Below are 21,255 nucleotides of genomic sequence, written 5' to 3' on the forward strand. Positions count from 1 at the left end.
TTTTTTTTTTTACAAGAGAGCTGCCTCGTGTTTGTTTGTGTATGTGTGCGCGTGTGGGTTTCTTTTTGTCTTTCCATTTTAAGGCAATTTGCTTAGTTTTGCTAATTCAGTAATTAGTTATTGCTTATGAGGAGACTGCAAACTTACAACGCCCTGCTCTTTTTTTTTTTAGCAGTTCCCTCCATTTATTTAGCATTTATACACAGAGTCAAGCTTACGAAGAGTGTCATGTTCACTATTCTATTGCATATCAATGATGTATTGTGCATCCCCAGCCAGATATTGTGTATCAATTTACTTTAGAATTGAAATTGAAAATTCCAACAATTTTGATTTGTTATGTTTTGTCATAAAAGTCACAACATCTATTGTACTTCAGTTCACAACATTTTTCTCTTATTACAATGTTTACTGATTTTGTGCAATTCTGTGTTATCAAAATGTTTTATTTCAATTGCATATTTGTCGGAAATTAAATAGATAAATGAAATGAAATGAAATGAAATGTTTCCCTCTTGATCTGATCAAGGAGGCATCACTTCATTGATGTAAAGGAGAGCTCTTCCTCCAAAACGGTTGTTTGGAATTTGTTCGAGTTCGAGTTTGAAGTCGCTCTGTCCGTCTCCGGGGGAGCCTCTTCGTATCCTATACGCGTGAGACGACGACGTGCGACGACGCCGACGCAGTCCTCTTTCTCCGGCGTCGGCGACCGCGGTGACCTCGATGACCCGATGGAATCCCTACTTCTCTAGAGAGGGATGAGGGGTATGTTCTCGCCGTTGTGGATCTTGGACAACCATTCTTGGAGAATTTTGTTCAGCTCAGTGGACCTAGAGAGGAATGACAAAAAGGAGGCTTTTGAGTAACACTTAGAGAGGAATTTTTTCCTCTACAGAGGTACTTTATTAATTCATTTCCAAAACTATACATCGAGCGATTTTTTTTTTTTAAACTGAATGGGCGCCTAGAGAGGAATGACGTCAAGAAGTCTTTTGAGTAACACTTTGCAGCCCACATAAAATTCGTATAAAGGCTTTGATACGTATGTAGAAGTTCACGTTATATCTATCTTTGCACCACTCTGACTGACGTGGTGTACGAGCTGAAAATCATATTTTGAAATTCTCATCAAAGTATATATCCAGATGTTTGTAACGACGAACATTCCTCAGATAAGCGTCTCGATGTTCATATCTAAACCCGATGCGCATCCTCGTGGCGCACTCGTATCTTCTGTAATAAACCGTCGTACTCCGAATCAACTTAACGAAGAAAATTTAATGATCTAGCCTTAGTATGACCATTTTAGGGAAGCATGATTGGACCCATCACCATTAAAATGTGCTGCTTGAATCTTTTGGTAAGGCATCATTATTTCTGAGACTTTTAGATAAATTATTAGTGGAAAAATGAGCAAAGAAAATGGGATTCAATCGGGATTCAAACCCGAGACCTCCGAATTGCTAGCCCGGTGCTCTACCGACTGAGCTATAGAAAGCCCTAGTTCAGTGTTCGTCTCAGAAACCCTTAATTCTTATTAGATAAGCGTACAGTTGTATGAAATAATGCACAATGCCGCTACTAGGCTTACATTATGTTTAATATCGTTGCATCTCGATGTTCCTTGCCTTAACCGCAAGTGTATACAAACATTAGAAAATCATTCTTGCAAAATTTGGCTCACAGTATCTGCACAGATTTTTGAGATTCCATTCACTGATATCTGTGTTTTATTCTTCCAAGGACTCTTTGATGATGATGAGCAAAATCTTATATTAATGATGATAAAAATAATGATAATAGTGATGATGATAATAATGATTATGATGATGATGATAATGATGATAATAACAATAATAATAATAATAATAATAATAATAATAATAATAATAATAATAATAATAATAATAATTACAACAATATCAATGAAAATGATAGTGGCTATTTGTATAGCGCGGAGATCCCCCTTTCGGTGCTCCTGGCGCTTCAAAAAAAAACACCAAACAAACAAACAAAAAAACACATCTTTAGTTACCTTTCCTTCTCTGTCAAAGCGTCGTATTCCGCAATATGACTGTGCTCCAGTTCCGGAATCTAAAAATAAAGACAAAAATCAGCAAAGTTGTATTAAAAAAAAAGAGACACATCTGTTACGATTGTAATCATACATACTTCAGATTTGTTAAAGTTCACGAAGAGCTGAAGTTCCAAAGTCTATAAGCCGTGGGATTTTGAAGAACTCGTGAAAGATGGGAATAAACAGTTTTTATCCCTTTTTCCATGTATATACTCATCTCTTATGTTGCATCAAGCCGGTACGATGGTTTCATGTTTAGATAAAAGAAGGAGATATCCTGTGACATTATAATTCTATTTCCCGATTTTCAGGGATGTTATCATGTTTGGTCGGCTAAAACATCTGGTCATCGTAATCAGCTCGTCTTACCCAACTCTCTAGGCTGCTCACGTCCACCACGTCTCCCTTCAACCCCTGGCCCGAAGTCACGACCAGCGCTGGAATTTTAAGCTGAAATGGAAGTAAATTGAACATTTCTTTTGTAACTGGCAATCACTTTCCACTCTTAATGACTATCCATTTCTGGCGTGACTATCTCTCTTTGGTATAAGAGAGTCAAGTTGAATTACACCTGACAACACCAAGTCAAGCGAGTCTTACAGTAATGCACAGATGGCTCAAAAAGAAACTCGTCGAGACAACCAAAGCATTTTCCATTCAACACGTTTAAAACCATCCCAATAGAAATTATAGCAGACCTAATATCCAGGGATATGCTTGGCATAAATCCCGACAGTCTTGTATTGACTCATGAGCAGTTTGAGTACGTTCTACATGCCTCGATCGTGGTAACTCGTATACTGACTCTTAGAACAAGTAGCTTGACACCGCCTACGAAATATAAATATATATTAGAAGAGAACCACAACATCCGAATCGGCGTGATGCAGAGACAAGGACGCTTTCTCGATGCCCTTATATGTCATAAATCTGCGATGACATAATGAGATATCAAAATAAGCTACGTCAGCCATTTTACCTGACATTACCTGGAAATCAAATTGACATTCCAGCTAGTTCTGTTCAAAAAGATACTGCATAAAGCCCTAGTAAGCAGATGCGTGTACGTCTAATTTGCGCTGTGTTTGCATTTCAGCTCGGTAATCCAGAAAAGAAGGAAAATAAGAAACATTATTTTATTTGTTTTATATGCTGTTCTGTCCTGTATTGATTGTTCTGTTCAAGTTGTCCTTCAGAACTTACCATCCGGCCTCGCAGTCTCCGGTTGTATTCCCAGTTGGAGGTGTTGTTTCTGAACCAGCCGATCTCTCTGGAGAAACAAACAAACAAACAAACAATTAAGACAGACGTGAAAAAAAAGAAAACACATTAAGCAAAAATTATGTACCAGGTCTCGCACCTGGTAACTTTCGCTGAGGTTCCCGCCCAGTTCCCCCTGACTCATGCCGCCTTTTCTCTACATGGGAATTTCCAGTTTCAGAACTGCGTGATACCTTTGGCAACGGTTTGCTGAACGAAAGACTAGTTGATATAGATACCGATGATAATGAAGTTCATATGATAATGAAATTCATATGATAATGAAACGATGTTCATAATTAGTTATAACAGGAACAGCAAATGCTGCAATCATACAACTAGCACTTCCACGAACTTTACGTGATGATAATACCGGTATGAATGATGACACTACAATCTTAATTTACTCCATTCACATATTATATTTGGTTTTCGTTCCCCTTTAAGGCACAACCTCCTTATTCAACAGGGTCCAGGTAAGCAATATTCCTTTTTTTTTCAGGAAACGGGAAAGATTCTTCAATTCCCTTCACTGCGTACTTCCAGGAAACCGATGTCGCGATGTACGAGGATTTGTAATATTTCCATTTCATGTTTAGTGTTTCCCCACGAGATTGCGGGTAACGTGGGGCCACTTTCCGATGTTTCCGATGCGATACGGTATGATGAGATTGGGGGGGGGGGGGGCAATATGCTATTTATATCTTCCATGATGAATCATTCTGATCCGTAATGCACAGGAATCAAACATTTTAAGTTTACAGATAAGTTTGCAGCTCTTGAGAAGAAGGAGAAAAAAACCCTAACAATAAGATTATTTTTTGACAAGGCTTGTCATAATAAATCGATGTTCTCCTAAGCGGTTCAAGTTATATAGGCCAACTCTTGGTTAATCATCAGTCAAACTGAACTCACAGAGAAAACAACTCTAACAAAAACGACGCTGAAATTCAGTTGTATAACTCACGCCTGTGTGAAAGAGATATAAAATGGCCGATTGTGTCAGTATGACTGAATAGAAGGCAGTCTATTCAGTACAACTTCACCCCATCCCGTCACCTCTTTAAGGCAGTCATCACCAAAGAATTGCCTTTGTAGAAACTTGTAGAACACTGCAATAATCCCCTCCACTACAACTGAAAAAAAAAAAATCACTACGATTGTACATAATCAAGAAAAAAAAAGGCAGAGTAACAATGCGAGATTTGGGCTTTGATTGTAACAATTGCTTTTCAGTTTGAGTCTATTTATAGCAGGTCCCATCTATCCAAATCGTTGTTTCTTTACAGCCATGACCTAACTGTGACTTCAAGCCCGGCCATAAAGCAAATAAACAAGCAAACAAGCAAAGATTAAACAAAACAACACCAACAACGTTTTACAAAATGGGTACAAACAACAGTGGCAAAGGTTCAGTATACATGTATTTTGAGTTTGTACAGTGCGATTTTATCTGTATGTTAATACTAATGGATTTTTCGCTCGATAAATTCGCATTTGGCATACAGGATCCTGATATATAAAAGTTGCACCTTTTCGTTGACTTTCTGGACGGCTTTTTCCTCGTATTGCAACGATGTGGGCACAGGCTGGCGAGAGTGAGTCTTGACGGGGTGCCAATAAGCGATGAATCATCTGCAAATGAAAATAATGACACACAGGATTATAATGATATCACACGCAATGTGTTTACCTGCATATCAGTTATAGTACAGTCCCACGTACCCGATATGATGATGGGTTCGAAAAAGTATTTGACGGCACCTGGAAAAGTTGTATGTAGTACAAAGATTAGTCTCGACGGCATACCTTTGGCCATTGCTTCTTTAATCTGTTTTTGGTGAAACTGTTCGTTGAAGCATACTGTAATTCTACTTACATCGAGTTGCTACTTTCAGTGAAAAATTGATAAGCTTCCCTAAACATGATGTGAACTGTTTTATACAAGTTGCACTTATAGAAGAAAGATCCCTTTCCTTACCATTTCTACACACGTCAGGGAGTGAGACGTCACCGATGTCATTGTCCTGCAGATGATAAGACAAAGAAATTACAAAATGAAAGACTTTTGAAGACAAGTTTGTTTGTTTGTTTTTGTTTTTGTTTTTTTGATAGAATATCTGTCTAAGATTTAAATAAGCAAAAATGATTCTGTCTTTATACTTCATGGAAAAGACATGATCCACAATTTGACTGACTTTTTAATGTTGAGTTAAGACGAGCCGATACAAGTGTGCCGTATCTCAACTATATTTTACTTTCGAAAAATGTCATTGGAAAATATTCATTCCAACGTATTAAGGAAGAATTTGACGAGCGCAGTGTGATTTGTGTGTCTGAGTTAAATTGTTTTTGCAGCTACATTTATTTCCCAAAGTTCAAAGGTTTAGCCGGCTTAATTTCCTAGTCAGAACAAAACAGAGGGAAAGTGTTGATACAACACAAATGTATTAAACGTATCTACGTATTTGCCACAACAGATTCTGATAAATGTTCTGTTTTTTTTTCATTGAACTGAAATTTAATTTAATGCTAACAACTTACCACGATGTGTGAAGGGTTAACCGCAATGTCGAAGAATCGTTCTGCGTCACTGCAAGTACTGAATTTTACTCCAAACTGTAAGATTTGATTGAAACAAATACACAAATGAGAAAAATAAGTGTAACCACTGTGTAGACTTTTTTCTTGTTAATAATAATCAATGAAATTGACTTATAGCAATTGGAATATATATCAATGAAAATATGAAATGGAATGCTCATGTGCAATACATCTCAGGTAAAGTGTCTCGTAACGTTGGTATACTCTGTAAGCTTAAAGGTATTAGCCCACATTTGTAAACCTGCAGCAATTGGTCTCATAGTTAGCATGGAGTTTGGGTATGATTGCAGTAACACCTGTGCAAAATTTCGTTCCAATTAGTCCATTACTTTCATAAAAATAAATGAAAATGCACCGTATGCATGCGTATAAAAACGCTTGCTAGCTCCGGTCCACGCGCGTACTACATGCATGCGATACATGTGTAAGTTAATGTACGTAGCTAGCCCGCGCTCGCGATTCGATTTTGGGTCGGGTTGACCCGGTTTGAAAATTGATTTTAAAACGATGATTTTCTCTCTTTTATGGTATAGACAAAGAGCAACAGGTGAGGTATGTTACTGTTATAACTTGTACTTGAAGTCATATTGGACCTGTTTTATGCAGTTTTGATTTTCATGGGTTTGCAAATGTGGGCTAGTACCTTTAAGTATTATGTCCCAAAGAATGTTTTATTTATGCTTTATAATTCGTTGATATTGTCAAATATCTCATATTGTAACATTGTTTGGGCAACTGCGAAAAGTCACATTGACAGTATATTGCTTCTACAAAAGAAAGTTATACGTATATGTACCAATTCGGGTCATCGGGACCATTCAGATCCTTTGTTCGTAGAATTAAAAACACTAAAGGTAAATGATATCAATTTTTTGCAAAATTCACTTTTTATGTTTCGTTTGTATAACGGTCAGTTGCCATCTTCTTTCTTCTCATTATTTCAGTTAAACAAGGACATACATTCTTATCCCACAAGGCAATCTGATAAATTTCGTCTACAAAATCCTAAAACGGTGATGGCTCTGAAATCTATCAGACACACTGGACCTGATATTTGGAACTCTCTTCCTTCAGAAATTCGAACTTTAAAGTCTATGTATTCTTTCAAGAAAGCTGTAAAGACAATGCTGCTCTCTGGATATCAGTGATCTTATAATGTCATTGCAATTGTATTGTATATGAAATTCCCTCGTGGAATTATCGCCGTTCAGAATTTATTGCGTAATGTTATGTAACCGACCATGACCTGTAACTATTCACCTGTACCTCTGTGAGAAAATACTTTGCCATGCTTTACTATTCAGTGATCCAGGTGATCTAACTTTGTGTATTAGCGAAAGCAGACAGACCTCTCCTCTCTCCTTTCTCCTATCCTATCTCTACGCAAGTCATCCCTCCACCTAGTTTCCTATATGTTACTAGTATGTATTATGTACGAGGGCTGCATGCAAATCAAGCAATACTTAAGCTGTAGCCCTTCTGCGTTATTCATTGCATCACTGATATGTTCTTTTGTACATTGTAAAGGCAATGAAGAAACTGTATTGCTGTGCATTCTAAAGGTAATGAAGAAACTTACCATGTTAGCAATTAATGTTTATGTATATCCATTTAAATGTATGGTACCATCAATGTATATATGTGTATGTATCTGCATGAGCAATGACATAATGAACCAATCAAATCAAATCAAATCAATGGAAATTGACTTATAGCAATGTCATCCAGCGACAGCATGAAGTATCCATTCTCCTAAAAGGTCCCTCTTGGTATTGTAAAAGTCTGTGAGCCCTTTCTGTACTAATGAGTTAAATGTGCACTAATTTCACACACATACCTATGGACAGCAAATCAATGTGGCACGCTGAGGGTTTTAATATCATCACTTGAAGAAAAATTAGCATGTCACATTTTGAACTCAGTGGGAACATGAACATCTTAATGTTTGTTTGATCTAAATCTATTGTTGATTTCCAAATAACAAGGAGCATTTTCGTCGCATTTTTTTTTTTTCATTATCATGGTTTCTTTTTTTTATGGTGCTGACATCGCTGAAATAATTGATTGATTTTGAATAAAATCAAAATCATTCAATCAAAATCAATTCTAGGAGTATAAATTCAACAATAATTTTACACTGACGGTAGACTCACCGCTTGGGGGCGGTGTTCGGTGCAAGCACCACACCTTGCCAGCAAAGTCTTCTGGCGATAACACGACCAGGCCTCAATGCCTTCCGTGAGAGGTGACGTGTGGATACCGACTACGGCTCTGTGTCGAGATAAAGAAAAAAGAAAAATTAGCGAAGTACATGACGTCACCTTCTAATTATCCATATCAAGCAGGTGCTGAAAACGCAACCATCACAAGATCAAGTAAAAACCATTCGTGTTCATTATTTTACAAAAGATTATATAGAGTGGATAAATACACCAGTCCTTCCTGACACAGAATTCTCCGAATGACCAGAAATTTGTCCTCATACAGCCCGTACTATAAAAGCAACAATATTATTGATGCGTGCAGATAGGGACTAATTCTGATTGTTGATTAGGTTAGCATGGAATGCATGAAAATAACTATTCATGAACTTTAAAACAATGTTAAGTTGGCCCTCTTCTGAACTTCACACGTTCGAGAGCGCCAACTACATTATTAGTAATGACATCCAAAGAAGGCTGCACAGATGAATTAAAGGAAACCAAAGCCCAAACATAAATGTGGATTGAGTGATTTAGTAGAACACATCAGTGAAAGGTTGAGGAAAGTCAGATAATCCGTTCAAAAGTTATGAATTCCTAAACTTTCGGTGCCGTCACCGTTAGATAAGGAGAATTCCATGCACAAAAATTCAAATTTTCATGAAAAGTACACATCCCATCGACTTGTTACTGAGGCATTTTAAGGGTAATATAATTCTCCCTGCTTTCTAGAGTTAAGTCAAGTGCTCTTTTATTATATGCTAGAAAGGGGAAATGTTGAATCTTCTTTATATTTTCTTTTTATCGTTGTGCACACATGAAATCACGAACTGCAATAGTCTTCTTATCTTGCGATGACGTCACCGAAACTTTAAAAATTCATATCTTGCATGGATAGTCCGATTTTCCTCAAACTTTTACGCACGTGTTCCACTAATATTGCTGCTTTCACTCAATTCGCCTATTCACATATATTTGGGTTTGGTTTCCTTTAAAGGTATACTTTCACATTGTCATTCGCTCACCTACTGCAAAGACCCACTGCAGTGATGTTTCGCTCTGTCTCCTTAGTTAATAAGAAGCTAAAGCAGCTCAACGCTCTATTATGGTACCAAGTTACTGTTTGATATACCGTCATGTCGGGCCAACTATGCTAATTATATACCGTTATGTCCGACCCAGTATGCTACTCATAATGTAATGCAAACTATATATAATTATGCTACTTGTGTCATGACCAGTATACTAGTAAATAATTGTGTCTAACCCGTTTAGGTTTAGTGACCAGCTTGACCGGGGAACACACATCAATAACATCATTGTAAATATTTGAATTATTGAGACGACTGGCCTTGACTAACCTGCTTGCTATTGTTGGTTTTTTTTTTTTACCAACTGTGATGTTCTCTAACTTTTGACTTTTTCATGTTTGTTATCGATGTTATTGCTGACTGTTCGGTAAATAAATTTTGATTTCAATTTCAATTTCAATTTCAATTTCGTTTGCAACCCAGAGGGAGTACTGTCACTCAAGGTGCTGATACGATTCAGGAAATAAATTTATGATAAAACCAAAGGAAGGTGAGATGAGTTTAGTTTTATCTTTCGATCAAAATGTAGGTATTTTGTTTTTGAGAGCTATAGGTCGAAATTCACCTGTCTCTAATAAAGAAAAACATAACAATAACAAAACAAAGCAAACAAAATATAAAACAACATTGTAGGTCAATTCACAATATCGCAGTAAATTAGACAAACGTTTTCATATTGATTACATTTTGTCGAAACTATGGAGTGTAATTGAGCGTGTAATTATCCGTGAAGCAAATTCATCCTCATAACGGCACGCTAGGTTGCGTTGCCGTAAGGCATATCATTATAAGGAGTATCGAGTTACGTTATTATGAAAGCGGTCAACACCGTCAAATTTTATTGCTTCAGCGCAATACCTAGATTTAATGAAAAGAAAGTTTTTCTTTGCTGTTGCGTGCAAGTGCGGGTCCAATGACCCAAAAAAGGTGACAGATTTAAGACTGATGTGATTTCCGTGTAGGCCTATATATTTCGATGTCCCCATCAGTATGAAGAACACAGAAGTACTGCGACATCTGCTAGACTTACGCATTACCGCGATAATATTTCTACCTTTGACCGAGGCAATCCTCTTCTTCGTGCGTGTGCAGACAAAAAAAAAAAAAAAAAAAAAAAAAAAAAAAAAAAAAAAAACTTCTGGCGGCTTGGTTACGTTCCTCTCCCTCATGAGTCGTAAAATTCTTATCAGCATCCTCCTCTGCCGCAGTCGAATTTCTTCCTTTATTCTTATTTTTAAAACCCCAGAGCAAAACGCTGTAGGATTGGTTTAGCTTCTGCGTCAATCATTCGTATGCATACATTTATGATGCCATTTTTTGTTTTGTTTGCTCTGTTTGTTGAGCTATTGTTTAAAGTCGTTTTTTGTGCTGCTTTAGCATTTTTTATGGGGGTGGGGTTTGTTTTAGTCTTTGCGTTTTACCGCTGCGATAGCATTATAAAAAAACAAAACAGTAATAAGAATATGAAAAAGTAATCTTTTAGTCACCTCACTCTGTCGGTGTTGTGATTAGCGAAAGTCAACGCGAAGGCCGCCCCCATTCCTCTGCCGACAAGAGTGACTTGCGCCAGGCCCTGTGTGCCAAATTGGGGAGGACAAGGATAGAAGTCAGGTGGTGTTTAGGAAAGTAACTTCTTTTTATTAATCCAGCAGTATTGCATCTTTATGCCAAATATTTATTTCAAATAGCCAGATTTCATACGATTTCATGAGAATAGAAACCTATCTTTCATTTGAGCGATTTTTTGGTCTTTTTGATTTAGTTGTAGGATTGTCAAAAGCCAGTCTGAAATTGCTTAATCAATTCACAGTTTCTTAAACAATTACTGTTCCTTAAATTGGCAATTCATATGATTTTAGAGCAAAAAAGGGCTAATGTATCTGTCTCAAACTGTCATTTTTCGATTTATGTTATCTTTTTGAGTGAGTGCAGATCCAATGAATTTTAGCAATTCCATCTAAATCCCTTTCATATATATATATATATATATATATATATATATATATATATATATAACTCAGAGTTGCCAATTTAGTACGAATTCAATGACAATTTTAATAAGAGGATATTTTTATGCGTTAAAATCATTTCACGGCTTGAAGGGTTGATCAAACGATCGTACATAATCCGAACACACACTTACACACTTGCCACAGCACACACACACACACACACACACACACACACACACACACACACACACACACACACATAATTAAAGGAATAATATCAGGTTAACCTATTTTAGATTTAGTTGTTTGTCGTTGAAGAACAATTTGGCACCATGTTCAAGTTTGACTCAGGCAAACAGAATGCAGTCATTTAACGCAGAGAATATAAATAATCCTCACTGACTTCACCTTTGTAAAATTGAATTTCTTGAAGATTCAAACACCATTCAAGTTTACATAATTCCTGCAAATCCATATGATTATCATCATCCAAAAAAAAAAATTAAATAATCACGAAATAGGTAGGCCCAGATGAAATAAGTACTCACAAGCGCCTCCAGGAATTCCCTCGTGTCCTGCAGAGATCATGATTTGGAGAGAAAAAAAAGATAAAGACTGTTGATTATTGGATTTTAAATGGCTAGGACCAGTTTTCTTTATAGCACGATCCAACATGCTACCAAGGGTTCATGTTTTCCCGATTGATTGTTATGTCGACTCTAATTTCAAGAAATGACTTGGTGAACTGGATTGAATTCAAAACTTTTGAGTAAAATTCACTGAGTAAAATTCAATAAGGTACAGTAAAGAATCAACAGATTTACTGATCACTTTGGTATATAGTGGATAAGATTCTTTAATTTCAAACGGAGGACCCGAGTTCGAGTTCTGCAAAGTTCTGACTGTAAGTCCTTATTGGACGATATGTTTTTAACCATGGCGTCCCTCTTGACTCAGGTGTAAAACATATATTCCTGGCAATAATGGGTTGTGATAATGGCAGGGCCCTCTGGAAGAGTAGTTCTAACACTAAAGAGGCTACCCTGGGTTAATGATACCATAATTACTATACAATCATAATTGTTATCATTATTATTATTATCATCATTATTCATTATTGCTATTATTGTAATTATTACTATGATGATGATGATGACGATGACGATTAATATTATCATTATATTTAGTTATTATATTCATTACTATCATCATTATCATCATCATCATCATCATCATCATCATCATCATTATCATTATCATCATTGTCATTATCATTATCATTATATCCCCTGTTCTAACAACGTGAAATCATGAAATCCTGAGCATCTACCTTCCATTTTCGTATCAAACATCGCTTTCAAGTTTTGTTCTCGTCTTTGTTTTTATCTATCATTTATTATCATTATCATAATCGTGATTATTGGGGGTCGTTCATATCGCGGTCATCGCTTATGTGCGGGTTTGGGAGATACGTGAAATCTACCAGCGTGCAACGTGTGCAATGAAGAAACAATAACCGAATTTTATGGCGAGTTTCCGCTGACATTGGAACTTTGTGGAGACAGCACCCAAGCTCGGCCTGCGTCGAGCTCCGCGCTCTGTCCGGGCCGGAAATTAGCTCGTTACCCCGGCAAGGAAACGGCCGCTGCTTGCTGAATTTCTCTTTCAACCGCAAGACAAACATGATTAAGAAGTTTTCGTGGTCCCTGCAACCCTGCAATGTCCCTAGATTTTATGACAAACCCACAATTCCTAACAGTATGTTCCCCCACAACTTGTATCGCTTTGAAGATCATTCGCACGTTTACCCATTGTGGAAACTCTACTGATACCATGTTGTGAATAGAGCGTCCACAAAGAAAGCGACATGCTTGAAAACAAGGACTTACGAAGTGCTTTTCTAATTACCTCCTCCTTACAGATTATCTAGGATGACAACAATACATCTAGAACAAGTTACAAGGTGTTCAACAGTTCAGATCGGATAGCGCGTTGAATAGACATCTGACTATCTTCTATGGGTCCTCTCACAAAATGCCTAATAATGAAGACGAATTATCTATATAGTACTCACCCGACAAAGAATCTGCAATTTGTACTGCTCGACGTCTGTACAAAAGAAATGAAATGAAAGAATATCGCGATGTAACTATAGTTGCAACATGACCAGTGCTACTATAGTATAATCACGTTTGACAAATTTTTACAAGACGTACATTCGATTTCGAAAAACCGTGTATAATGATATTATACACGTAAAGGTTGGTCCATTGTTCATAAAACGGACTGAAAAAAATAATTTCCCCTATAGATTCTGTAGAAGGGATGATTTTCACGGGTAATGTCCCCCACAGAGTAATGCTTTTTATTTCTTCGCGCATCACTCAATGCAAACTTTTAAAAAGAAACATGCGGCTTTCAAGCTGCCGAGATCATTTTGTCTCAAGCATTTCTTTAATCTATTTGCATTAGGCCATACCCTCCGGAGAATTTGTTTGTTTGGTTTTTTTTTTTTGCCACAAAAACGATCTTAAATGTCTAGAGCAGGAAGGATAAAAAAAGGAAGACATATGAAATGACTGAATTCATCGCATCTTCTTTACACTTTCAAATTATGACTCAAAGACTCGTAAGACTCCGAAGACTCGTTATGTCCATAGATAAACGGATATACCATCCGGGGGCATCTTTAGATCCTGCCTCATATCTGCTATCTGAATTCGGGGGAAAAAGAAATCATGGGTATTTGTGGCACTGTGCACTGTGCATTACGGTTCAAGGTACGGATTCACGTAGGCAAGGAAATACATGGCATTCGTTTGCCACTTATACCAATACAATTATGTGTATATTACATTTGAATGCGGATACAGATTATAATAGACACATTGCATAATGGATAAGATATAAGAATATATACTCTCTGCGCATTATGCATTGGAGTGCATACCTGCAGGTTTACTGCTCTCGCCGAATCCCTTGAGGTCCAGTGCTATGGCTCGGAAACCACAAATGGCCAGGAGAGGGAGCTACGCAGAAGAACAGAACAAGATAAGAAAACGTCACATACAAATTCTAAAAAGTATATTTATTTCATATAGTCTCCATACAGAATTTTCAAAAAGTGCCTCTATATAATTGAAGCGAATATTACTTTTTTTTTGCAGTAGTTATTGGTAATTTTTCTCTTTATTTTGCTTATATATATATATATATATATATATATATATATATCTAACAGAAACAGATGAATATGAATTTTGAAAAAAGTGCATATCTAAAGATTACAATAAACAATAAACGGAGGAGTAATGCTAAAGAAGCAGTGCTTCTAGGGTGCATTTCCCGCGAACATAATGACATAAATTGCATAAACGAATTCTCGAAAGTAACAGCGGCTTAGGAGGATACACAGTATTTACTGTCATAATATCATATGTACGCAAATTCATCTGTCGTCACACTTCGATTGAATAGGTTTGATTTCCTAATATTCATTACGTGATTTTGAAGAGAAGATTGAGCCTTTTAGGACTTTTGATAGTGTTTATTACCTGATTTCTCCATGAGGCACAAGTGTCGGGAATGTCATGGAATAGCAGCACAGGTGGACCGCTCCCCAGCTCCGTGAAGTGGAACCTAACATTGCTCTGGAAACAAAGCGGCAGAAAGAAACAGAAACGCAATAATTAATTGGACTGAAAAAGAACTATATTGTCATAAAAATGCTACAGATGGTTGTTAATGACCTTATTTTGAGTGTGTTTTCGCATGCAATCTCTCAGAATAGTTATATGTCAGTCTCAAGTGCCAGTGTGTTAGCTGTTTTTCTTTTTGTTCTATTAGCGAACATGTCTGGCTACTTCACACAGAGGTATTTCGTGATTAACACCGAAAGCTGAGAAAGACTCTGATGGAAACTGAGCTAATGCGACATCGCGTCCTAAGCTTGCTGATAGCTCGTCCTCACCCTCCTGTTGCCCTCAGACGACGACATACGCGCACGTTTTGCCCTAAATTCCTTCTCTCATCTATCGCCATGGCAACGGTCACGTGGACGCGCACTTGCACGTTCGATTGCCCAAATCCCAATTAATCCTTATCTAATCCCACACCTGTTCTTGTATGAGCATCGCAGACATAAATCTGCTAGCTGCCTTTTCTCAATTTTTTTTTTCATTTCGCTCTCTCTCTCTCTCTCTCTCTCTCCATCTCTCTCTCTCTCTCTCTTCGCCTCATATACACATCGCTTTGATATCCTTCTTGAAGTTGAACATAATCGTACCCTTGGTCAGTGCCAAGCCAGATCGAGCAGGTGGAATGCATACTTAATTAGACAACCTTGGGTTTTTTCGTTTCAAGTTACTAATTTTCTTCTTTTTCGGGGTGGGGGGGGGGGGGTGGGGCTTCATACTGCCAAAGACAGTTTGGCGCAATGTGTCAGGTTGGGAAAGTACAAGTGACAATGGACAGGAAACGTGCAGTAGCTATAATTTGAATATTATTTCCCAGGGATGGAGGTAAATAGCTATAGCCTGCCTCCGATCAAAGTGCGATTCCACACCGTGTTCAAGTTGAAGACTGAGAAAAGAAGCACAATCAGACAAGAATATGGCAGAAAATTGTCAAAAAATGGGTAAAAAGTAGGAAAGTTACGAAGTTCCAAATTTTACGTGTTTCCATAGATTAAAGACCAATTAGCGTCGCATAAGAGCACATGCAAATAAAATGAAGCTTTGTTTTCTTGCCTATATTTTACATGTACGAACGAAATTTAGTCAAGGTTTAATGGGGGTAGGTCAATGGGAAATTTCTGAGGCCATTAAATTTTTGATTATCACCTCGCCTAATTTGCATATCTGTCGCCGACCAATGCACCGTGATTACACATAGTAAAACTTTAAAATCTCATAACATATTGCATACAACACCATATTTTACAAAGCATAAGTCGGTGTCATCCTAACTCACGCAGTGAAAAACGTGCGTAACGAACCAAAAACAAGTTCTCAATGTTCCATGTGAGTGAGGCCCCTGGCCTTTGTCCAAAGTACATTTCAATATGCCATCTTAGTCACTCGATTGTGAAGTCATTTTTGCTGAAGATTTCTTTTGGCTTAGAGCATCCCAGATCTGGATGTTGTTTCATTGCTGCGCGCTTGTTGATAGGTGTTTACTCTTCTAGCTTGTGACATCTTTGATAGTTGAACTCTATTCCAATACGTGATATAAAAAAAGAAGCTATCTAGGTGTTGAACAGTCATGTCGACTTCGATCGTTGGAAATAGAACGGGTTCCTGCACTGCGGAGCCCCTAGGCCACTGTTGATAGCGCCCTCCACGAGCAAAGCGAAAAGCTACAGTTCCGGGTTTAACCTTTTTGTGCCAAGGAGCCAGAAGTGCACACATTTCATACGCATATCCATGAACAGAAAATTGATGTGGCACACCGTGGGTTAAGGTCACTGAATCCTGTTCTCCTGAGATCAGTACTTAAAGGAGAACTTCTGATAATTTTAGACTTTTGCATTTGAACATCTATAAATTGGTTATGCTGGGTACAGGGCTAGAGAATTTACAGTGATTGGGATAAGTAATAAGAATATTTTCTAAATTCATAACAAATCACAGTGAACAAGGATGATGACATATAGCAACTTTACCACAGGAATGCATGAGTGGGTGCTCATACTCGTGGAAGCAGAACAAAAGAAGAAAGCATGCACGGATTCTAAACAACTGAACTTGTTAAGCAAGTGGTATTGCAATGATATTACTTTGGTACATTACATGAATATGTGAGTCCCGTATGGAATCATTCTTGTTTAGTATAATTTGTTGCGGGTTTTTCAGAGTATTGGTTTATCTGCTCAAGGACCGCAATTTATTCCAAAAATTTATACATGACACTATCGATTTATGCACTGCATAATGTAAAATTACGAACACCGTTTGGAATTCCTTAGATGACAACTCGTTAGATAATATATTATGTAAATTGATAACATAGTAAATGCTTCTCAATGACAAGTTTGACTCATACCTTAACGTTTTCAGCATGAAAGGAAAATCGTAATGAGAGTGGGAAGGTGACCGGAGGAGACAAGACAAATGTGCTGTGCTGCAAGTCCATGAGGACTTAATCAATCACGTGGATGTTACGTAATCGGTCCTGTGAATCACGTGTCACAAGGCCTGCTACAAACTCTCACTGTTTCCCCCATCTAATACTCTATTGTGGCATAATACAAAATACTGGAAAGTGGATCGTAGTCTCTTCACAGTAGCATCTCGAAGGTTTGGTTTTTAAGTTATACAACTCTACACCAGTTTGAAGTTGACTTTCATTAAATATAAGATACATTGAAACCTAACGATCACAGCGATAGAGAAGTTTCATCAAAATTGTCTTTTAATTTGCAAGCAATATATAAAAGGGACCTCATTTGTGCATCAGAGCATCGGTGGCGTTGTCAACACCTTCGGCCACCCCCCCCCCCCCATCAAAAACAAAGCAAAACAACCCCTCCCCTGCTCCCTCCCCTCCCCCCCCCCAAAAAAAAAAAAAAAAAAAAAAAAAAAAAAAAAAAGATAACCGAATGGCGGAAAGGACACTCCACATCACATGTTCTCAACGCATAAATGAGCCATGAAATATTCATCGGTTCAGGGACCTCCCTGATCAGCTCAATGATCTTGCTAATATCCTGATGGCTGTCAGCACATAAAACAGATGGTGTCTTCAATGCCAGTGATTGCATAATAAAATGATCATGGTCATCACTTACATAACATTGCAGTATAGAAATTCTCTGCTCGGTGGATTTGTTCGTTCGTTTGTTTGTTTGCTTGCTTGCTTGCTTTAAGTTGTTTTTATTCCTTTATCACGATATTTTATCATAATCCTTCATCGCTTTTTAAAGATGCAGTCATTGGACCGCCAACTTATCCCCCAAAAGACGAATGTCAATATCAATGACTAAACTGTCGTTGCATGCATAACATTCTTTTACCTTCCAAACATTTTTTTTTTTAATTTTCTCTGTCTGCTATTTGAAAGGCTGTACAAGTTCGCCATAGCTCGGGATTTTCTTCTTTTTTTGAATTATTATTATTTATTCATAAGAACAGAAATTCCTGAAGCAATGCTAAAATATCTTTAAGTCAAGACGGTTTACAGATCAACTTTGTGGCGTTAAGGTGAAGATTGAAAGACGCTGACCAAAGTGATTTTCACGATCTAAAGCAAGTGGAAATCCGCCTTTCTTGAATCCGGCTTGGTGAAGCAGGTAAAAATTGTTCGCACCTGGCAGATCCTCGGGGAACATTGCACGAGGACATCGTTCAATGCCCCCCCCCCCCCTTGATTTTCTTCAACAACACCAACAACAAAAAAGGAATCCCCTTCAATTAATTTGCTAAGACATAAGGACACATTAAAACGCGCAGCGTTATTCGCAATTTTCACTGACGGTCGAAAGAACGGGTGAGTATATGCCTCTGACTAAGAATTAACTAGTTGAAAATCTGAAAGAAATTACATGACTCAGCTTCGAATGATAAGGGGATTTTTGACAGTACCCGGTGGCCGTTCGTTCATGTATACATGTTTGTGTATACATCAATGATAAAAGCCGATATAATCAACAGTTTGCATAGCGTAAAACCATTTTGAAAGCTAGTTGCTCAAGTTTGCCATGCACACGTTTAAACAACAACCAATGACAAAAAAAAGAGGGTTCGAGATGTGTATATCTACTTCTTTTCTTTTTTTTTTACAAGTTGTGTTTAATTTTGTTGCTATGCTAGGCAGTAACATTCAGTTTCAGGACAGATTGGATTCAATTTCTAGGTTAGACTGAATTTAGCCAAACTCTCCCTTTCATTTATAATATAAGACAAAGACCTCTTTTTCATGTAAATGGTGACAAAAGATTACAAAATATCATTTCATTACATTGATCGAGCATAGATTGTGACGATATCCCATTCACAATCACGTCCATCAATGTTCATGGTGTGAACATTATCTGAAAGAAATTCTTAGAATCCTAATACAGGAGAAGGTGAATATATTATAAGATGCTAAACTTTGCTTTCCAGTTATTGCTCTGCCTATTTCTTCAATGGACCTTTGTTCTGTAATCGGCATCAATCAGTCGACACAATCTTTCCTCAGATGAGTCCAAACTGAACTTGTCGCGGACGCGGCTGGATTTCGAGAGCCGGGAGGGGTTTACAGGCCTGTCCAGCTGGGAAGAACTGGACAGAAAGCACTCGTCACGCAGGTCTGGTAACAATTTAAAAAAAAAAATCGCTTCCCTTTGTATTAAAGTCCGGCGCCAAGTGTCAAACTTCCCAGTATTTACGTGCACATAACGATATGAATATAGTAGATAGATAGAAAGATAGATAGATTGATGTATAGATGGATAAATAGATAAATAGATAAATAGATAGATAGATAGATAGATAGATAGATAGATAGATAGACAGACAGATAGATAGATAGATAGATAGATAGATAGATAGATAGATAGATAGATAGGCAGACAGATAGATAGATAGATAGATATGTAGATAGCGGGTGAGGCAGAGAGAGAGAGAAAAAAAAATCCCACACAGATGGGATTACGCTGTCCGTCTCGGCGATAAGGGACGGATGACGTGATAAAGCGCATGGGCGAGTTTCTCTGACCCTCGACAAACTTTTCAGCTCATATTCAAATTCTATAAGAGAATATCACTATGTCTTTAGGTCCATGAGCGACAAACGGCCACCAGGGAGGGGTGCTGTCAGATGAAGGACTTGTCACAATTTGAATTTTGTCGGGAAGGAGTGAACAAAAAGTAATGCTTGCACTCTTGAAACGAGGTTTCAAAATATAAGCAGTGGACCATACAAATACTGTATAAGAGATATTGAAGTGATGATCGAAGACGTAGTTGGTAGTATAACGATTATGATGATTATGTCAATGATAACGGTACTTCCGCTACTAATGATGATGATAATATTAATGATGATATAATACTTATACTATACTAATATTAAAGGGATGGTACAGTATTGGTGGAGATGAGAATTGGGCTTTTAACTTTTTGCGAGATACCAAGAAAACACTCATGATGTAGTACAGAACATACCATTTTAAGAGGAATTCAAAGTTTATTTGATGAAAATTGAGTTTGGAATGACTGAAACATCAAAAAACAAAGTAAAACAAAGTGATTGTAATAAAGTGTGGGTCCCACACTTTATTAGAATCGCTCTTTTTGGATATCTCAGCCATTTCAAAACCAATTTTCATCAAATAAACGTCGAATTCCTCATAGAATTACATGCTTTTTCATATTTTGTAAGAGGTTTCTCATTATCTCACCAAAAAATGTTAGAAACCTGAAATTAGGTCTCAACCAAAACTATACAATCCCTTTAATGTTAATATCAATACTAATACTTACACTACTGATACTCATATTAACACTAACAGAATATTAATACTAATTATATAGGTTTTCCCGGCCAATTTCGCACTTTTGTCAGTCCATTTGATAAAAGGTTCATTCAATTTAGCGAAAATCCTCGTCACTGCACATTCTGTCATTCAAAATTGCAACTTGTTCGTTCAATTTAGCATTTCGATCAATGAAATTCGCACATGTGTCTTTCGAATTCGTAAAACGGGCATTCAAATTGACACGTGCTCTTCAGTCATTCAAATTCGCTAGCACTGGCGGAAAATGGTATTTCAGTCATTCAATTTCGCGTATGGGCAGTCAAATTCCAAACATGTTCATTCAAATTGGCGTAATGTTATTTCTATTTTGAAAAGGTGAGAACCGCGATTTATACGTATTTAAATTGAATTTTTTGTTTCATCCACACACTGTTAAGTATATATTAAGGGTATCTTTGACCCTAAATAACTCAGGTTTGTTGTTCTGTAACACCCCTCTTCTTTCATACATGATATCAGAACTATACATGCACCAGTACCATAGATTCAGTTCACTTTCTTATATCCAGTCATGGCAGCACAAGTTAGATTTAGGCGTATCTCTCAAGAA

At 37.3% G+C, this 21,255-nt stretch overlaps 1 protein-coding gene across 1 annotated transcript in view; it reads right to left on the minus strand.

Annotated features, from left to right (window-relative positions):
- Positions 1–748: 748 nt before the first annotated feature.
- The window catches only part of LOC140235354 (bifunctional epoxide hydrolase 2-like), an 81,671-nt gene continuing 61,164 nt past the window's right edge, over positions 749–21,255 (minus strand). Inside the window, exons 7-19 of the mRNA XM_072315382.1 lie at positions 14,740–14,835; positions 14,136–14,214; positions 13,260–13,294; positions 11,734–11,760; positions 10,721–10,806; positions 8,095–8,212; positions 5,882–5,956; positions 5,319–5,364; positions 4,870–4,972; positions 3,281–3,347; positions 2,447–2,527; positions 2,036–2,094; positions 749–830 (exon numbers count right to left, since the gene is read on the minus strand). Coding sequence (XP_072171483.1) covers positions 749–830; positions 2,036–2,094; positions 2,447–2,527; positions 3,281–3,347; positions 4,870–4,972; positions 5,319–5,364; positions 5,882–5,956; positions 8,095–8,212; positions 10,721–10,806; positions 11,734–11,760; positions 13,260–13,294; positions 14,136–14,214; positions 14,740–14,835 — 954 coding nt within the window. The remainder of the gene's footprint in view (positions 831–2,035; positions 2,095–2,446; positions 2,528–3,280; positions 3,348–4,869; positions 4,973–5,318; positions 5,365–5,881; positions 5,957–8,094; positions 8,213–10,720; positions 10,807–11,733; positions 11,761–13,259; positions 13,295–14,135; positions 14,215–14,739; positions 14,836–21,255) is intronic.

Source organism: Diadema setosum, chromosome 11, assembly GCF_964275005.1.
Source record: "Diadema setosum chromosome 11, eeDiaSeto1, whole genome shotgun sequence".
In the NCBI taxonomy this organism is placed as follows: domain Eukaryota; kingdom Metazoa; phylum Echinodermata; class Echinoidea; order Diadematoida; family Diadematidae; genus Diadema; species Diadema setosum.